Source organism: Pongo abelii, chromosome 15, assembly GCF_028885655.2.
Source record: "Pongo abelii isolate AG06213 chromosome 15, NHGRI_mPonAbe1-v2.0_pri, whole genome shotgun sequence".
NCBI lineage: Eukaryota > Metazoa > Chordata > Mammalia > Primates > Hominidae > Pongo > Pongo abelii.
This window is the reverse complement of record NC_072000.2, coordinates 41,356,038-41,374,815: the sequence shown is the minus strand read 5'-3', so window position 1 is coordinate 41,374,815 and position 18,778 is coordinate 41,356,038. Positions and strand designations below refer to the sequence as shown.

The 18,778-nt window shown below is 35.3% G+C and overlaps 1 protein-coding gene across 1 annotated transcript in view; it reads right to left on the bottom strand.

Annotated features, from left to right (window-relative positions):
• Nucleotides 1–18,778, bottom strand: part of TTC6 (tetratricopeptide repeat domain 6) — a 227,296-nt gene that overhangs the window by 128,383 nt on the left and 80,135 nt on the right. Inside the window, exons 5-6 of the mRNA XM_054530057.2 lie at nt 12,731–12,849; nt 8,048–8,242 (exon numbers count right to left, since the gene is read on the bottom strand). Of these exons, the coding sequence (XP_054386032.2) occupies nt 8,048–8,242; nt 12,731–12,849 (314 nt within the window). The remainder of the gene's footprint in view (nt 1–8,047; nt 8,243–12,730; nt 12,850–18,778) is intronic.

Below are 18,778 nucleotides of genomic sequence, written 5' to 3'. Positions count from 1 at the left end.
ACTGCTTTACTTTTTTAAAAATCCAGCTTTCACATATTGGCAGTTATGGAAACAGACAAATTTTCAAATAATTCCTTTTTGGGTATTTCCAAGTAAAAACAGAAATATACAAGTGTAAACTCTTACCAGACATTGATAGTGCATACTGAAATGATTTTTTGTCATCCCAAACTGTCATACTGACGGGGCTATTTGTTCAAAGTGGATATAACAGAAATTTAAAATGAGGTTACTATTAATTCCAGTTCTATCTCTGCCACCAACTGTGATATAGAGTGCAAAGCTTTGCCTCAGTCTCCTCATCCACAATATGAGAGGCTTAGGCTAGGGAACTACTAAGATCTCTGATAACTCTGTTCAGTATACTTCTGTGCTATGTATCACTAACTCACACAGTGACGCTTATGTTCTTCGGTGTAATACCTTAGGTCACTGCTTGGATTATGCGGCAAGAAACAAGGCGATGTGAGGGGTAGGGGCGGGGCCAGGATTAGACCTGATCATTGAGAAATGGCAGATGGTAGGGGAAGGTCAGTCGCAGATACCTATACTGGTAGGAAATAAAAAGCATATGAGACAGAACAGAGTATTACAAATGAAGTGTAACAGACCACAGGTCCTGGGTGTACTGTAATTAGAAAGGTCTAGCATGAGATGATGGCACATTTGGGTGGGGGGCAACCAGTGATAGGAAGTATAAAACCAGGCAATATTCAGAGACTGCAAAGCTTTCAGTAATTGACATCAGAGAAGTCTCCCACAATGACCAAGGCCACATCCTTGGCCTAGAATCAAAACAGGATTTTCAGTTCCTAGGAGGGAACAAGCAATAGTAAGATAAAATCCTCACCCAAAATTGGTTCACAATTGGTCAAATACAAACCACCAAGGGCAAGTAAAACATGCTTCACACAGATTATCCAACTAAGGCTCCTCACATTCTTCCTAGATTAGGTCAAATTGGTCCTAAAAACAGAATGAGAGCGAGTATATAGAATTAAGCATAAAGAGAAAAAATAAAAGGGCCTTTCACAAATACACAAAGCAGTAGAATATAATAAAACCCACATTTAAAATTATAAAGACCTGGGTTTGAATCCCAGCCATTACTAGCTACATAAACATGGACTAGTCAATCATTACGCTGTATTTTTTATTTGGGAAATAAAATGATTTTATCTACTATGTAGAGTTGTTATTAATACAAAATTATATAATAAATGTAGTGTACTCAATGCATTTTTCTGTTAGATAATTTTCCATTTTCTTAACAAATATTACTACCTTATTTGAAGGATTTGGATAAAATCTTTCAAATAAAAGCACTCCTTATATATTTGATTTGTAAGCTATAATTAGTAGAGATAGTAAGTCAAAATAATTACTCATATATGTGTCTCTACATTTGTATTTATATATATAGATATATATCCTCAAAGGAATATGTTATCAAAATAACATCTCTAATGTCATTTTCATAAAATGTATGTATACATAATATATGTGTATGCACAGAAGAAAAGCTTATAGTAATCTACCATATAGAAAACCTGGTAGGAAAAGGTCACTCTTATTACAATATTTTTAACTATCACAGAGAGAAACTATAGAGGCAAATTTTTCAGATCCTGTCCCATCCCACCCCCAATGCCTTTCAGGATTCTGAGTGACTCAACTGCTAACATAAACCTGCATCTCTGGTTCTCCTACTTAAGATCTAAAAGTACTATTCTAATACCTCCAAGATAAACAGTCAAAAAATGCTTGGTAAATCTATCCAATATTAACTTTGGGTAGCCAGAAATAACTTGTCTTCATTCAAAGTTGAGTACACAGAAAAACCCAAAATGATTTCTGTGAACACAGTCTCCAGACTACAAAAATGAAATATAGCATTCAAAAAGTGACAGAAAGCACATCCTTTTGGGAAAGATTTATTATAGGAAACAAAAATATTTTAGAAAGATTCTGCTTTGTGTTCTTGAGGTAATAAAATTCAGATAAACAAAAGCAATTTTCTTAAGAGACTGATAGAATTTAGAAAAAAATCTGTAAATGCCATAGCAGTCTCACAATGGAAATTAGAAGGACTTCTTAAAATTTATACCACAGAAAATGAAACCACTGAAGTACAGAGGTTTGAGAGACAAATCTAAGCAAAACAATGATAAATATAGAGGAAAGACAGTGAAGATCCAACCTACAGCTAATTGATATTCCTGAAGAAATGCACAAAATAAGTAGAATAGAAACATTACTCAACATAAAACAAAAAAGTCTTATACTGAAATATAGTGAACTATATTTGCATATAAGAAGGGCTTTCCATGTACCCCCAAAAATTAATTAGAAAGCAATCCACTCTCAAACATACGCTAGGGAAATTGTTCATTTTAAAGCAAAACATAAAATTCTGTAAGCATCAAAATGAGTAGGAGAAAAATATTACATGCAAATAAATGAAAAACAGGTTGGCTTCAGATTTCTGTCTCACAAGATTAGATATCAGATAATGATACAAACAAAAAACACATAGGCAAATGCTGACAGATAAAACAGATCATAGGAAATAGCAAAGAAGCAAAAAAGGAAAAAGAGAATATAAAATGATAAAAATAATACCAAGTACATCTGATAGAACAATAAATGAATATGGGGTGACCCAACCTATTAGAAAAAAACCCATCAGAAAAAAAATTCTGATAAGCTCAAAAAATATTTAAGTCTATGCAATCTACAAGGGACACAACTAAGACAGACTAAAATGAAAATGGAAATATATGCCATATAAATAAAGCAAAAAATAAAGTAGTTTTCACTTTTATGGGTTACGTGTACAATGAAAACAAAAGGATCACAATTAACAGTTTCTTGAATTTTCTCCCACACACACAGAAAAAATTGTTTTATATAATACACATGCTGTTTCTGAATTTAGTTCTAACCCTTTCAGAATACAGAATTCTACCTCATTCTTTATTATGGTTGCAATGCATCTCATTATTGAATGCACAATTAAAATTCTTCCATGATGGACACTTAGGTTGTTTCCAGTTTTTAGTTATTATAAAAAGTGATATGATGAACATCCTTGTGCATTTCTCTTACCAATTGATAGTCATCAGCATATAAATGGCATTTAAAGCCATGGTCCTGGATAAGATCACCTTGGTAAGCCTGGGCACGCCAATGTTGAGAAGAGATGAGGAGACACCAGGAGGAGGGACTGAGAAGCCATCCCCAGGGAAGCAGGAAGATAGCCAAGAAAGGAGTGGTCCCTAAGGCCAGGGATAAAGGTTACTTCTGGAAAAGTAAGTGATCAACTGTGTCAAACACAACTGAGAAGACAAGGACTGTGATATCTTAAAGCAAACCTGATCATGTCATTCTTCCTCACAAAACCTATCAATGCTTTCCCAGTTCACTGTGACTAAGAATCCCACCCCCAAGCACTCACACGTGCCCTCACACACACATACGGGGTAACCATAAAATCCTGCCTTAACTCTAGCTTCAAAGGTATCACTGCTCTTCCTGTTCTCTAATACTGGACTTACTTCCAGTTATCAGATGGATTCCAATTGTCCACAGCATGAACTCAAACTTCAAAGTGTATACAAATTTCCTTCATTTCTAACAAGTTCCCAGGTGATGGTGATGCCGCTAGTTTGTGAACTATACTTTGAGTACCAAAGACCTAAAACATTCTTTCCCCTCCTCCTTCCTATCTTCTATCCATCTTTCAGGTTTCAATTTAGGTATCAATCCTCAAACCTCCCCAAACACTCAAGGACTCCTCTTACATGTTTCCGTAGCACTCTGCACAACTCTATATTAATTGTCGCATTCACAGTAATTAATTCACCTTTCTTTTCACTGGTCTCCAGGTTCCCTGAGGGCAGTGATTATGCTTCTCCTGTTTGCAGATGCCTCTCTAGTGCCTACCACAGAGTTAGGCATATCATTTGATTACTCGGATCAATATTTATTGACATGGAAAGATGTTTACACATAAGTTTTTAAAAGTTAGATTACAAAACATTATGCATATAGTATTAATCTAGTTTTGTTCTATATGAATTATTTGCAAAAGGAAAAGTCTGGAATCCCATATTTAAGAATGTTAACAGTGTTATCTATAAATGGCAAGATTTTGAGTAATTGTTTTTCATTTTCGCATTTGCTTGCATGTTTTTCCATATTTGTTAAAATGTTTTTATTGTTTTTTGTAATAAAATAATCAAAAATGGAATTAAACATTGAATTTTGACACTTAACCTTTGGTTTTTCCATTGTTGCTGCTGTTCTAATGTATAAAACTAATGATCTGTCCACATATTTTCCAAAAATTGACTGGGAATTTCTTTTTTAATTTGAAGCCAACTAGAGGGTTAAGTCTGGGATTTATAGCCTGGCATTGCTCACCGCCCAGGAGCTGGCTATAAAGGGTGCCTGATTTGAAAAGGTCAGCCAATGTTTATATGACAGCATTTTTGCCACCAACTCTGTATTGATTGTGGATCAAGGAAATACACAAGCAGTTTTAGATAGACAAATCAGTGAAATGGAAGAGAAATCCATAAATAGACTCAATAACATATTAGAATTTAAGGTATTTGAAAGTTAGCATTTCATATCAGTAAGGAAAAGAAGATTCATTGAATAAATTATATTTTAAAATTGTTCTTCTTATCAAAATAAATTACAAATGGATTAAATATTTAATTTTTTCCAAAGGAAACCACAAAGTTACTAGAAGAAAATATGAGAGAATACATCAAAATGTAAACACATAAACACCCTTTCTAAGATTAGCATCAAGACTAGAACACATAAAAAAATTGCTACATTAAAAAATTTCTGATAGCATAAAACACCATAAACAAAACTGAAAAGCAAACAAAAAATTGAAAATATATCTATAATATATACGGCAAATAACTAAAATTTTAATATAAAAAGATCATTTATAAAACAATACAAAAGAGATAAATGACAACTCCAGATCTGGTAATTCTCAAAAGGAAAAAAGCAAATAACCAAGAGACATCTAAAAATATGTTCAACCTTACAAGAAATGGATAAAAATAATAAAAGATTAGAAAAAATTCAAAAAGAGTAACAATCATAGTTTGGCAAGGGTGTAAGGAAAAGAACAGTGTCATAAATTGGCATAAACAGTGTCACCATAGCTTGGTTATAGTAGTAACTATCTGGCCAGGCACAATGGCTCACACCTGTAATCCTATTATTTTAGGAGGCTGGTGCAGGAGGATCACTTAAGGCTAGGAGTTTGAGACCAGCCTGGTCAACATAGTGAGACTCTATGTCTACAAAAAAAAATAATAATTAGCCTAGTGCTACTCAGGAGGCTGAAGTGGGAGGAGCCCGGGAGTTCAGGGTTACAGTAAGCTATTATTATACCATTGCGCACCAGCCGAGGAAACAGAGCAAGACCCTATCTCTATTAAAAAATTTTTGTATAAAGTAATAAATATCATGAAATAATTTAAATGTTCACAAACAATCTTGAATGAAGAAACTCGGGCTATAGAATGTCATGGGTGGTTTAAACACGTACATATACAAGAGATGTCTGAAAGGCTATTCACCAAGTTGTTAACATTAATCTAAGTCTTTAAATACCTTTAATCATTTCCCCTATTTTAAAGCCTCAAATATAAAATTCCATACCAAAAATTTGAACTAAATGTCTATAAACTTCTCTCTATAATACAAAAATCATTTTTAAAGCAAAAATAAGGCCAATACAAGATATTTGTATAGTTCTCATCATAATTACTGTTTAGCAAAATAAGCGTAAGTTTGAACACTACACCGCTGTTCAAATAAACTTAAGTATATATCCTTCCAATTCCATTAAAATATTCTTGGTGTTTGCCATAAATAATGATTAACAAAATTGGGAAACATTAAAACTATACAACCACAACTATTATTACCTTTGAAGTTAACTGATCATTGCACAAAAAAATGCAAAAAGCCATCAAATGAAAAGGTATTCATTTTGTTTACAGTTACCTTTCTTGAGAACACTTGGTAGTGCAGAAAAAAATTATACATTTCTCCGAACTTGTAGGCTCAGCAGACAGATATATTTTGAAAAGGTTAAGCTATGTTTAGCAAGGTAATCCTCAAGAGATAGATGCTGGAGAATTAAATATTCAGTACTTAAATTAACTTCTTATTTGGTACTTAGGAACAAATTGCCAAGAATTATCCTTATCAAATAGAACGTTTATTGACTCTTGGAAAAAGAAAGTGAGGTCTACTTGAAGAAAAACATTTTCAGAATTCGAAAGAAACTAGCATTTCTAACACTTTGCATGAATAATTAAAGCTGTAAGTCCTCCAAATGATGCTTGGCTTGCGTAGTGCTAATGGGAATGACTCAAAATAGTAGAGTTTCATGACTACTAGATTATGTTTATGTATTTATTTTATACTCCCAGCTTTAGGCTTTAACATATATTCCAAAGAATGGCATGCTGAACTGCTGTTTTCTATTGGAGATACTGGAGCAGTTCTGAAATTTCAAAAATTCTTCATATACAATTTTTTTCAAAAATTTAATTTGATAAAGTGAAACTAAAAGACTTTAGATGTATAAAATTATGATTGACAAATAAATCCTAAAATTTTTTTTTGCCTACATAGAAAACAAACATAAAAATGACCTTCTTTTAGGGATTCAAATAGAAACTAATTGTGATTGCTAATCACTGGGAAACCAGGTAATTTTTAATTCATGAAAGGATGCAGTAGCATTGCAATTTTTACTAGAAGTCAAGTTTGAGAAAATGCATTCAAAATATACCATGAAAAGTAAGGGTACTAATAATTTTGTGATAGTGTCATTAAAAGTGATCTTTTAGAATAGTATTCTCATATACCTAGGATAGTTAAATTATAATACCAAAAAGTTTCCATTTAACTTAATATTTAATATTTGTAATAGTCTTAAAACATGTAGTACATTTTTCAGTATTTTTACCATGGCTTCTGAAAGGCGAGAGACTGTAGAGCAAGCATTCTCAGTGGGCAGGTAATATCCCTCCCAGGAGGTAAAAATTGGTGCTTTGGGTCGGGGGAGCACAGTGTGATTAAAGCTTGCTCTTTTTATTTATAAAGCACATACATTCATATAGTATATAAACAGATATACAGTATATCTGGCATATTAAAATTTAATCAGGACAGGTGATTCGAAAAAAAAAAAAAGCCTTAAAATTCTCTTTAAGTGGGTGATAATGAAAAGGCTGAGAAAAACTGAGTTAGACAAACCTGGATTCTATCACTATCAAGAGATAAGAACTTCAGCAAGTAACCTGATATCACGAACCCCAAATTTCTTCATGAATAAAATGGAAATTACAACTTCTCCCTTACAGTTGAAGATTTAAATAGGAAACATATGCAAAGCACACAGCACAGTGCTCGGAATATAGTTACTGCTGCATAAACATTAGGTTCCTTCCCTTTTCTCCTGTCTTTTGAGGATGCTATAAATTATATACTCTCCACAAAAGAATATGCAGATTCCAAAGGAAGGTGAGACCCAAGGAGAAGGAGAACGAACTCCAAGAGCAATGACTTTTGTATGTGATCCCTGGACCCAAGTATGCCCAATGATGGTGAAATCTAGTTCAAAAGACTGGGTCCAAGTGTCAAATCTGTGATTTTTTTTAATTGTCTATGTGTAGCTAATTGCTTAAATTTTATTACTCTCAATTTCCACATTTGTACTCCAGGGTTGTGATGACAAACAAATGAGATAATGTATGTAACACTCTGGAAATACTAAAGTTACCTTACAATTGGGAATGGGTTCATGTTAATATTGTCAGGAAATGGAGACACAGACCTAGACTGTATACCTGAGGAAGCAGCAGAAAAAAACAAAAACTGCTCCCTCCTCTTTAGTGTCCAAGAACAGAATCAAGTCTTTAAAATCTAGAACTCAAAGGCAAGATTTACATGACAGTTTACATTTAGCTTAAAATCAAATTACCAGTGGAACTCTTACCTATCTGTTTGTTCCTCATCTGTAAAGCGATCATCTAAGAAAGAGGTTCCAAATTTTCCAAGCAGGGTATCGTGGCCTTTCCTGTTAGCAGTGTGATACACTCGAGAAGCCAGGCGCAAGTCAATAGGCAGCTCCTGGGCTGGGATGGTGGTGCACAGATCATGAAGGTGCGGCATGGAGTAGTCTTGTGTAATTCTGCAACAGAGAAAATAAAGTTAGCTTCTTTCATCATTTTGTGGCCTTTAGATATAAAGTACATTTATACTGACAATTTAGTTCAGGTTCTAAAGACATACACAAATGAAGGAGATCTGATTTAAAACTATAATAATGATATATAACAAATTTAATATCACAATCTCAGGCCATTGTCCAGAGCTTTAAACTTGTATCCAACTGCCTGCTGAATAGCTCAACCTAAACCTCTACAGACTACAGTCTACAGGCATCTCAGGATCAAGAAGTCTAAAAACAAACTCTTTATCATCCCACCCCAACCTCTTCTCTCCTGAATTCTGAAACTCAGTCTGTGGACACCATATCCAGCCATCATGTATTACTCCTTTGCTACTCTGCTCAAATGCTAATGTCCCTAAAGAAGTGGAACAATATAGGTAGGGCATTATCCATTAACTAGCATTGATAGAACTGTGGGTCTCTCTAAGTCAGTGTGGCATCTCCTTTCCCACTCTGCTTGGACTTGTATCTCTCTTCTGTCTTTCCTAAGTAGAGAAGATGACATGAAAATCTGCTTTTTTTTTTTTTTTTTTTTTTTTGAGATGGAGTCTACTCTGTCACCCAGTCTCAGGCTGGGATGCAGTGGCACAATCTTGGCTCACTGCAACCGCCACCTCCCAGGTTCAAGTGATTCTCCTGCCTCAGCCTCCTGAGTAGCTGGGACTACAGGCCTGTGCCACCACGCCCAGCTAATGTTTGTGGTTTTAGTAGAGATGGGGTTTCCCCATGTTGGCAAGGCTGGTCTCGGACTCCTGACCTCAAGTGATCTGCCTGCCTTGGCCTCCCAAAGTGCTGGGATTATAGGCATGAGCCACTGCGCCCAGCCAAAAATCTGCTTTCTTAATCCCCAGTGCCACCTGTCATCCAATCAACAAATAATTATTGAGCACCTACTATATGCCAGATTCTGTGCTAGGTCCTCTACACGCATTTTCTCTAATTCCCACAATGAAGCTGTATTGGAGGTATAATTATCCTTATTTTGGGTAGGTCACAAAATTAGTGGGTAACCACTGGGATCCAAACACAACATTACTGGCTATTGGCCACATTTCTTGCCTATTAGTGACTTCTGGGTGGAAGTGACCCTTCTCCAGAAGTACTCCATCCCTACCTTCTTATTAAAGCTTACACAACCAAATGACCTTCTTTTCATCAAATCAAATCCAACCCAATCAGCTTTAGATCTTTAGGTCATGTTCTCTTCTGACCCCCAAAACACAGCTGAGAATATGAATAACTTGTTGAAATTGCTCTTCCTTCATGGGCCTTTAAAGCTGCAATATCCCAGATTTCCATCTACCTCTCAAATTCACCATAATCTGACTTAGTCATTGGTTTTCCTTCTCCAGTTTCCAAACTGGGTGTGGCTTCTGAGGTTTGAACTTTTCTTTGTACATTGGAAAAATCATCTTTAGGGTTTCAGCTATTACCTCTGTGCTGAGAGCCCCCAAATCTTACCTCCAATATCACTACCTCAACTAGATTCCCTCTTTTGAAGACAGAAAACATCTTTGACCCCTCTCTCTTTCACCTGCACATCCAATGCAAAACCGAGTTTCTCCCCTGCAGAGGGTTGCTCAGGTTTATTCCTTCTCCATCCTCACTGCCAGCATACCCTTCATCACCTCAGCCTGCACAGGCAGTCATTCACCAGTTGGGTTGAGCACTGCAGCCTCTGTCTATTTCCCTCTGCAAAATTCTACCAGATTGATCTCCTTTAAGTGCTCCCTTACCCAGCACATTGATTGGTTGTTGCTTACTGCATTTGTCTAACTTCCTTTCTCTATGTTTCAAGGCTCCTAGACTTTGGACTTACTTCTAGCATAATGACTAAGAGTACAGACTCTGGAGTCAGACTGCCTGGGTTCAAACATTGTTTACAATTCTCACTTGGTCATAAGCAAGTCAATTAATTTCTTTATACCTTGTCCTGGATACAGTTGCTTTAAGAAAGAAGAGTGAATGCATTTAGAACAGTGTCTCTCACATGGCAGAAGTTAGCTATTCTCATCAGTTTCCAGGACAAATCACAGGGCTACACCTGTCAGTCCCTTCAGTTATGGATACAGTGCTGTCTACTCTTTTGTCCATGTCTAAATATTCTTCAAACAAGATCTCAAGCACAGACTTCTCGGCCAAGTTTATCTTTTTTTCTTTTTTACAGTCTTTTTTTGTAAGTTGCTGTACTCTTGTGTCACCCATTTTAACCTTTATCTAGAGGGTAAATGCTGGTCTGTCCACTGACCACTCGATATGGCTGGCACTGATTCAGAGATTAGCATGGTGTAAAGAATATAGACTTTGGAGTTGGCTGGGCCTGGATCAGGATCTTGGTTCTAACACTTGCCAACTGTATTACTGACTTCTTTAAAAGTCTTCTGATAAATGAGGATAAAATCCCTAACCCTTGCCTTTATAAGAACTGATAAAAATAGAAGATGTGTAATTCCCAGTCTGTAGAAATGTCTCAAGAAATGGTTTATTTTTAAGGTTGCTACTATTATTTTGCACTACACAGCACCTGACCCATTGCCAGGCCCCATATGTACACTATTGAATCATTAACAGAGAGTGGTCTATGGCATTTCCAAAAGTGCATAGGGCCTAACAAAAATAGGATATGAAATGTGTTCATGTGAAAGAGGAAAAGAGAGGTAAGTCTAAACATTTGGAAATGCCTGAGACAAAGACGCCTAACTGGAGGAGTGAAAGAGGGTGTCCAGAAAGCCAGGACTCCCAGGTACTCTGAGCTCCTAACAAAGGGCTTTTAAAATAGAGGGGAAAAAAGGTGTGCTCTGATGTCAAGCTCACCTACACCATCATTCTACCTGGGACAGGTCCTGGCTAGTGGAATGTGTTTGAGATTACATTACTGATTTTTATATTTTCTTTAAAAAGCATCACAACCAATCTGAATTCCTATGCACCCATTATAGTCTATTAACATTAAGCAAATAAATTCCCCTTGGTTATTTACCTAAATAACAATATGCTGCAATAGATGTTTGAATTCTCAAGAATACAATTTAATTTGAGGGCTAGTGAGAAAATTTCGGTTGAAAATTGATTAAAGAAAAAGGAACAGTAAATAAAAGACTTTCAGAAACATTTTCCCAAGATTCTCTTTTACTATATAATTTTTTAAAATATCAGACTTTTATTCCTCTGCATCTCATTCTATTTCTCACTAATGAAAATTTCTAATTTTTGTTTTAATGAGTTAAAGCAGTATTATATATATATATATCAATAAGATCTACAAATATTTTTGGCATGCTCAGGAAAGGCTGTGTGTTTTTATAGCACACTCTTCTTAAACAGGACTATTTGTCATTCTTTGAAACACTAAGACGTAAAAAAGAAAAGACTCTGACTCTGTGTGTGGCCATACTACTCTGCTTAATGCACTAAATGCAAGGTTTTTTAGAAAAAAAAAATCAAGAAGTTTCTGCTTCATTGATAATCTGACAGTAACTATTTATTGAAGGTAAAATACTTGTTGTCTGCTGTCACTATTTGTTTTAATACATAATCTTGCTAACTAAATGAGCTTAAAGCAATGCAGATAAGCAATGGTATGTACAGGGTCACTTAAATGCCAATTTGACTGTTTCATAAACTTTGGAATTCTTTTCCCATGAGTCTATTCTCAGCTACTAAATTGTGAGTAATATCCATTTACAAAGTCTGAGCTGGCCATAAAAAGGTTGTCTTCCATGTCCAGCATACCTTTCAGTTCCCTAAGCAACAACAAAAGCTAATAATTAAAGTTTCTTCAAACCCCCATTAAGAGTTAAATGAAGAAGAATCTAGAAGAAACTAACCCATAAAAACTTAGTGGTGAAATAAGGAGAAAATCAGAGTTTCAACAAGGCGACTAGCAAAATGTAACTCATAATCTAAATTGCATTTCCACGCTATTATTTAAAATTGTGGTTGTATTCCTGTGTAACGAGAAACTCCATTAAAATTATGGATGTGAGGATGAAGCATGATATTAACAGTAGAGAAAAATAATGCCATCTAAATTACCAAACAGATGGCTTATGCACATTTTGTGTTGGCTTGTTTTTTTATTTTATCATAACAAAATTAACCAATATAATAAGCAATTGATCCAAATCAGGCATTACAGTGACCAAAAATATCAAATCTAACATGCTAACATTTAATTTTCTTTAGTCTCACAAAGTTATTTTTTTCCAGCTATTGTTACATCATGAAAGTAAGTACATTTGTCAAAAACAGAAAAAGAAAAAAGCATAAAGTATAGCACTAACTGTAAAATCTGCCACCAACTTTTCCTGTGAGAAGGTTTAACTTAGCTCTCACATATGAATTTCTAAAACATTTCGTTTTCTTTTCTAAAAATATATTTTCATGTGTCAATGCTACTGAATAACTCCTCTTCCAATAGAAAAATTATAAATTTCAGAAAATTACTTTTTATGTAGTTTTTTATCACAGAGAGGTTTTGAAGACTTTCTTGGTCTCAGTGATTTACGTTTCCGCATTCGCTTAATTTCTTTTCCTTCGATTTGCAAGAATTCTGGTGATTTTGCCTTTAAGAAAATATAAAGTGTGCTGTTAAGGGAAGATGTAACATGAGAGTTAGATCTTTCTCTCATATTTAGTGAGTCATCTAATATTTAAACTCCAGATTTCTATGCATATGTTATAACAGAATGCTAAAAGTAAATTGATAGTTTCCTCTAAATCCATTCCTAAATTTTACATATATACCTATATAACAATAAAAATATTAGTATCATGTTTATTTACAACATTTTTATTACCTTAAAATTATTGAAGAATAAATATATTTTCCCTCCATAAGTGCACTCTTCTTTATTGGTATTTGTAATAAAATTTACTCTTTTTTCCTTAAAGTTTGGCATGACTGCTGGTAACAACCACAAGCTAAAAAGAACTTTAGTGCTTTATATTTTTGTTTTGATCAGTTTATCAGAATAAACTTATGCAGAATTCATGGTAATCATTCATGTAAAGATATTTTCTCTGTGGGTTTCTCTATATTTTTTTGAGATTAGATTTAAGGAAGAAATCAGGGAGGCCCTCCTTGTGAAAAGCTATGGTTGAATAAGTAGAAGGTAGCCAGATAAAAGGAAGTTAATTTTTTTATGTTAGGTAGGGTTTAGGTTTGATACAGTAGTAAAGAAGGAGCTATTGCAACTTCTTGGGTGATGAAGTAATGAAGAATAAAGAAAGTTCAATGAATACAGAGCATTCCACCTAACCATCTTGGTAATCTGAATTTCCTGTACAGTGTTTCCAGAAAGTGGTCATCACCTGGCTGGAACATGGTCAGGAGTGGACAACTTGAATACATATAAACTCAGCCACTTTCTCTTTGAAAGTCTTCCAGTCCTGGAATTTTTGCTTGTTTCTTTATTATTGAATCTAACAACTTTCATCCACCAGTCTCAATTCAAACCTCAGGAACCATACAAGCACAATCTAGCTCTCAATTGTTTGAGAGACAGACAAATATTAGAATACAGTTTACTCCCCTGGGCCTGCTTTCCCCTCAGATACACATCCCCAGTCCTTTCAACTCTACCTTATATGACATGGTTTTGAAGTACTATGCTTAGTCATCTTCACTGCTTTCTTCCAAATAGTCTCTAATTTGTCAGAACTCCTCCTGGGGTTGCACCCGGATGTGAATATAATATCTGAGGTGTGATATAATCAGATCAGCCAGAAAAAGAGATGGTATTTGTCAAACAATGCAAACTATGATTGCATGTGGCTTCATCACAAAACTACATCACAGCCTAAAACACTGAAGTTTTTCACATTTGCTATTAAATCTTGTCATCCCATATCTATGCACTTACTTTGTGGATCCTAAGGCTATCCTAATTAAATTTCATCTGAGATCTGACTAATCAAATCTTTTTTTAATTCTTAATTTTTGTGGGTATATAGAAGGTATATATATTCATGGGGTACATAAAATGTTTTCATACAGGCATGCAATGTGTAATAATTACATCATGGAAAATGGAGTATCCATTCCCTTGAGCATTTTTCCTTTGTGTTACAAACAATCCAATTATACTCTTTTAGTTATTTTTAAATGTACAATTAAATTATTACTGACTGGCCGGGTGCAGTGGCTCACACCTGTAATCCCAGCACTTTGGGAGGCCAAGGCGGGCAGATCACCCGAGGTCGGGAGTTCAAGACCAGCCTGACCAACATGGAGAAACCCGTCTCTACTAAAACTACAAAATTAGCTAGGTGTGGTGGTGCATGCCTGTAATCCCAGCTACTCAGGAGACTGAGGCAGGAGAATCATTCAAACCCGGAAGGCACAGGTTGTGGTGAGCCAAGATTGCGCCATTGCATTCTAGCCTGGGCAACAAGAGTGAAATTCCATCTCAAATAAATAAATGAATAAATAATTACTGACTATAGTCACACTGTTGTGCTATCAAGTATTATGCCTTATTCATTAATTCTATTTTTTGTACCCATTAACCACCCCCACTTCATGCCCATCAAGCCTCCCTTCCCAGCCTCTGGTAACCATCCTTATACTCTCTATCTCCATGGGTTCAATTGTTTTGATTTTTAGATCCCACAAATAAGTGAGAATCTGTGATGTTTGTCTTTCTGTGCCTGGATTATTTCACTTAACATAATGATCTCCAGTTCCTTCCATGTTGTTGTAAATGACTGAATCTGTCTTTTTTTTTTTTTTTTTTTTTTTTTTTTTGAGACAGGGCCTCAATCTGTAGCCCAGGCTGGAGTGCAGTGGAATGATCACAATGCACTGCAGCCTCAACCTCTTGGGCTACATTGATCCTCTTACCTCAGCATCCCAAGTAACTGGGGCTACAGGCATGCACCATCAAGCCTGGTTAAGTTTTGTATATTTGTAGAGATAGAGTTTTGCCATGTTTTCCAGTCTGGTCTCAAACTCCTGAGCTCAAGCAATCTACATGGCTAGGCCTCCCAAAGTATTGGGATTACAGGAATGAACCACTGTGCCCAGCCTCATTCCTTTTCATGGCTGAATAGTATTCCATCATGTGTATGTACCACATTTTCTTTACCCATTCTTCTGTTGATGGACACTTATGTTGCTTCCAAATCTTGGCTGTTGTGTGACCAGTGCTGCAACAAACATGGAAGCACAGATATCCCTTTGACATACTGATTTCCTTTCTTTGGGATATGTACCCAGCAGTGGGATTGCTGTATCATATGGTAGTTCTATTTTTAGTTTTTTGAGGAACCTCCAACCTCTTCTCCATAGTGGTTGTACTAATTTACATTCCCATCAACAATGTATGAGGCTTCCCTTTTCTCCACATCCCTGCCAGCATTTGTTATTGCCTGTCTTTTGGATATAAGCCATTTTAACTGGGCTGAGATAATATCTCATTGTAGTTTTGAGCACTTTTCATATGTCTGTTTGCCATTTGTATGCCTTCTTTTGAGAAACGTATATTCAAATCTTTTTCATATTTTTAAATAAATTGTTAGATTTTTTCCTACAGAGTTGTTTGAGCTCCTCATATATTCTGGTTATTAATTCTTTGCAAGATGGGTAGTTTGCTAATATTTCTCCCATTCTTTGGGTTGTCTCTTCACTTTACTGATTGTATCCTTTGGTGTGCAAAAGCTTTTTAACTTGACATGAACCCATTTGTTCATTATTGCTTTGGTTGCCTGTGCTTGTGGGGTATGTCTCAAGAAATATTTGCCGAAAACAATGTCCTGGAGAGTTTCCCCAGTGTTTGTTTGTTAGTTTGTTTTTGTGGTAGTTTTATAGTTTGAGGCCTTAGATTTAATTATTTAATCCATTTTGATTTGATTTTGTCTATGGTGAGACATAGGGGTCTAGATTCATTCTTCTGAATATGGATATCGTTTTCCCAGCATCATTTGTTGAAGAGGCTCTCTTTTCCCCAGCATATGTTCTTGACACCTTTGTTGAAAATGACTTTACTGTAGGTGTGTACTGTATTCTGTTCCATTGGTATATGTGTCTGTTTTTATGCCAGTACCATGCTGTTTTGGTTTCTATAGCTCTGTAGTATAATTTGAAGTCAGGTAATGTGATTTTCCTCCAGGTTTTTTGTTTTTGTTTTTATTGTTTGGGGTTTGTTTTTTGTTGTTGTTATTGTTTGTTTGTTTTGTTTTGTATGGTTTTTGTTGTTTGCTTAGGATACTTTGGTTATTCTGGGCCTTTTTTGGTTCCATATAAATTTTAGGATTGTTTTTTATATTTCTGTGAAGAATGTCATTGATATTTTGATACAGACTGCATTGAATCTGTAGAATGCTTTGGATAGTATACACATTTTAATAACATTGGTTCTTCCAATCCATGAACATGGAATATCTTTCCATTTTTTGGTCCTCTTCAATTTCTTTCATCAGTGTTTTATAGTTTTTATTACACAGATCCTTCATTTCTTTGGTTAATTCCTAGGTATTTTGTAAATGGGACTACTTTTTACTTCCTTTTCAGGTTGTTCACTGTTGGCATAGAAATGCTACTGATTTTTGCATGTCAACTTTTTGTCCTGCAACTTTACTAAATTTGTTTATCAGTTCTAATGGTTTTTTGTGGAGTCTTTTGGTTTTTCCAGATATAATATCATACCATCTGCAAACAAGAATAATTTGACTTCTTCCTTTCCAATTTGGATGCCTTTTATTTCTTCCTGTTGTCTGATGGCTGTAGCTAGAACTGCCAGTATGATGTTGAATAACAGTGGTGAGAGTGGGCATCTTTCAGGTGCTTCAGATCTTAGAGGAAAGGATTTCAGTTTTCCCCATTCAGTATGATACTAGCTGTGGGTCTGTCATATGTGGTTTTGGGATTTATTTATTTATTTATTTATTTATTTATTTATTTATTTATTTTTGAGATGGGGTCTTGCTCTGTTGCTGAGGCTGGAGTGCAGTGGCGTGATCTCAGCTCACTGCAACCTCCACCTCCCAGGTTCAAGCAACTCTCCAGCCTCAGCCTCCCGAGTAGCTGGGCTTACAGGAACGCACCACCATATCTGGCTAATTTTTGTATTTTTAGTGGAGACGGGGTTTCTCCATGTTGGCCAGGCTGGTCTCAAACTCCTGGCCTCAGGTGATCCACCTGCCTCAGCCTCCCAAAGTGCTGAGATTACAGGTGTGAGCCACCACACTGGTAAAAACCATATGTGGTTTTTATTATGTTGAGCTATGTTCCTTCTATACCCAGTTTTTGAAATTTTTTGTTGTTGTTGCTCATGAAGGGACGTTGAATTTTATCAAATGGTTTTTCAGCATTAATTGAAAGGATCATAAGGTTTTTGTCTTTCATTCTGTTGATAGGATGTGTCACGTTAATTGATTTGCATATGTTAAACCATCCTTGCATCCCAAAGTGGGATTTATCCCACTCTGTCATGAATGATCTTTTTAATGCACTGTTGAATGCAGTTTGCTAATACTTTGTTGAGAATTTTTGCATCAATATTCATCAGGGATATTGGCTTGTAGTTTTCTTTTTCTTTTTTTTCTTTTCTTTTTTTTTGGTGTGTCTTTGTCTGCTTTTGATATCAGGATAATACCTGCCTCATAGAATGAGTTTGGAAGCATTCCCTTCTAGTTTATTTTTCAGAATAGCTTGAGTAGAACTGGTGTTAGTGCTTTCAATTCAGCAGTGAAGCCATTGGGTCCCAGGCTTTTCTTTACTGGGAGAATTTTTATTATGGATTTGATCTTATTACTTGTTATGGGTCTGTTCAGGTTTTGGATTTCTTCCTGGTTCAATCTTGGTAGATTGTATGTGTCTAGGAATTTGTCCATTTCTTCTAAATTTTCCAATTTATTGGCATATGTTGCTCATAGTAGCTACTAATAATCCTCTGAATTTCTGTAGTAATGTCTCCTTTTTCATCTCTGAGTTTATTTATTTGGATCTTCTGTCTTTTTTTCTTAGTCTGGCTAAAGGTTTATTAATTTTGTTTAGCTTTTCAAAAAACCAACTTTCTTATTTCATTGACCTTTTGTATTGTTTTCTTCATTTCAGTTCAATTTATTTCTGCTCTGACCTTTATTCTTTGCTTCCACTAATTTTTGGTTTGGTTTGCTCTTTCTTTTCTAGTTCTTTAAGATCCATCATTAGATTGTTCATTTGAAGTTTTTCCTCTTTTTTGATGTAAGCACTTATAGCTATGAACTTCCCTCTTAGTACTACTTTTGTTGTATCCCACAGGTTTTGGTATGTTATGTTTCCATTATCATTTGTTTCAAAAAATTTTTCAATTTCCTTCTTTATTTCTTCATTGACTTGCTGGTCATCCAGAAGCACATTGTTTAATTTCAATGTGTATAGTTTCCAGAATTATTCTTGTTATTGATTTCTAGTTTTATTCTATTGTGTTTTTTTGTTTGTTTGTTGTTTGTTTGTTTGACGGAGTATTGCTCTGTCATGCAGGCTGTAGTGCAGTGGCACAATCTCGGCTC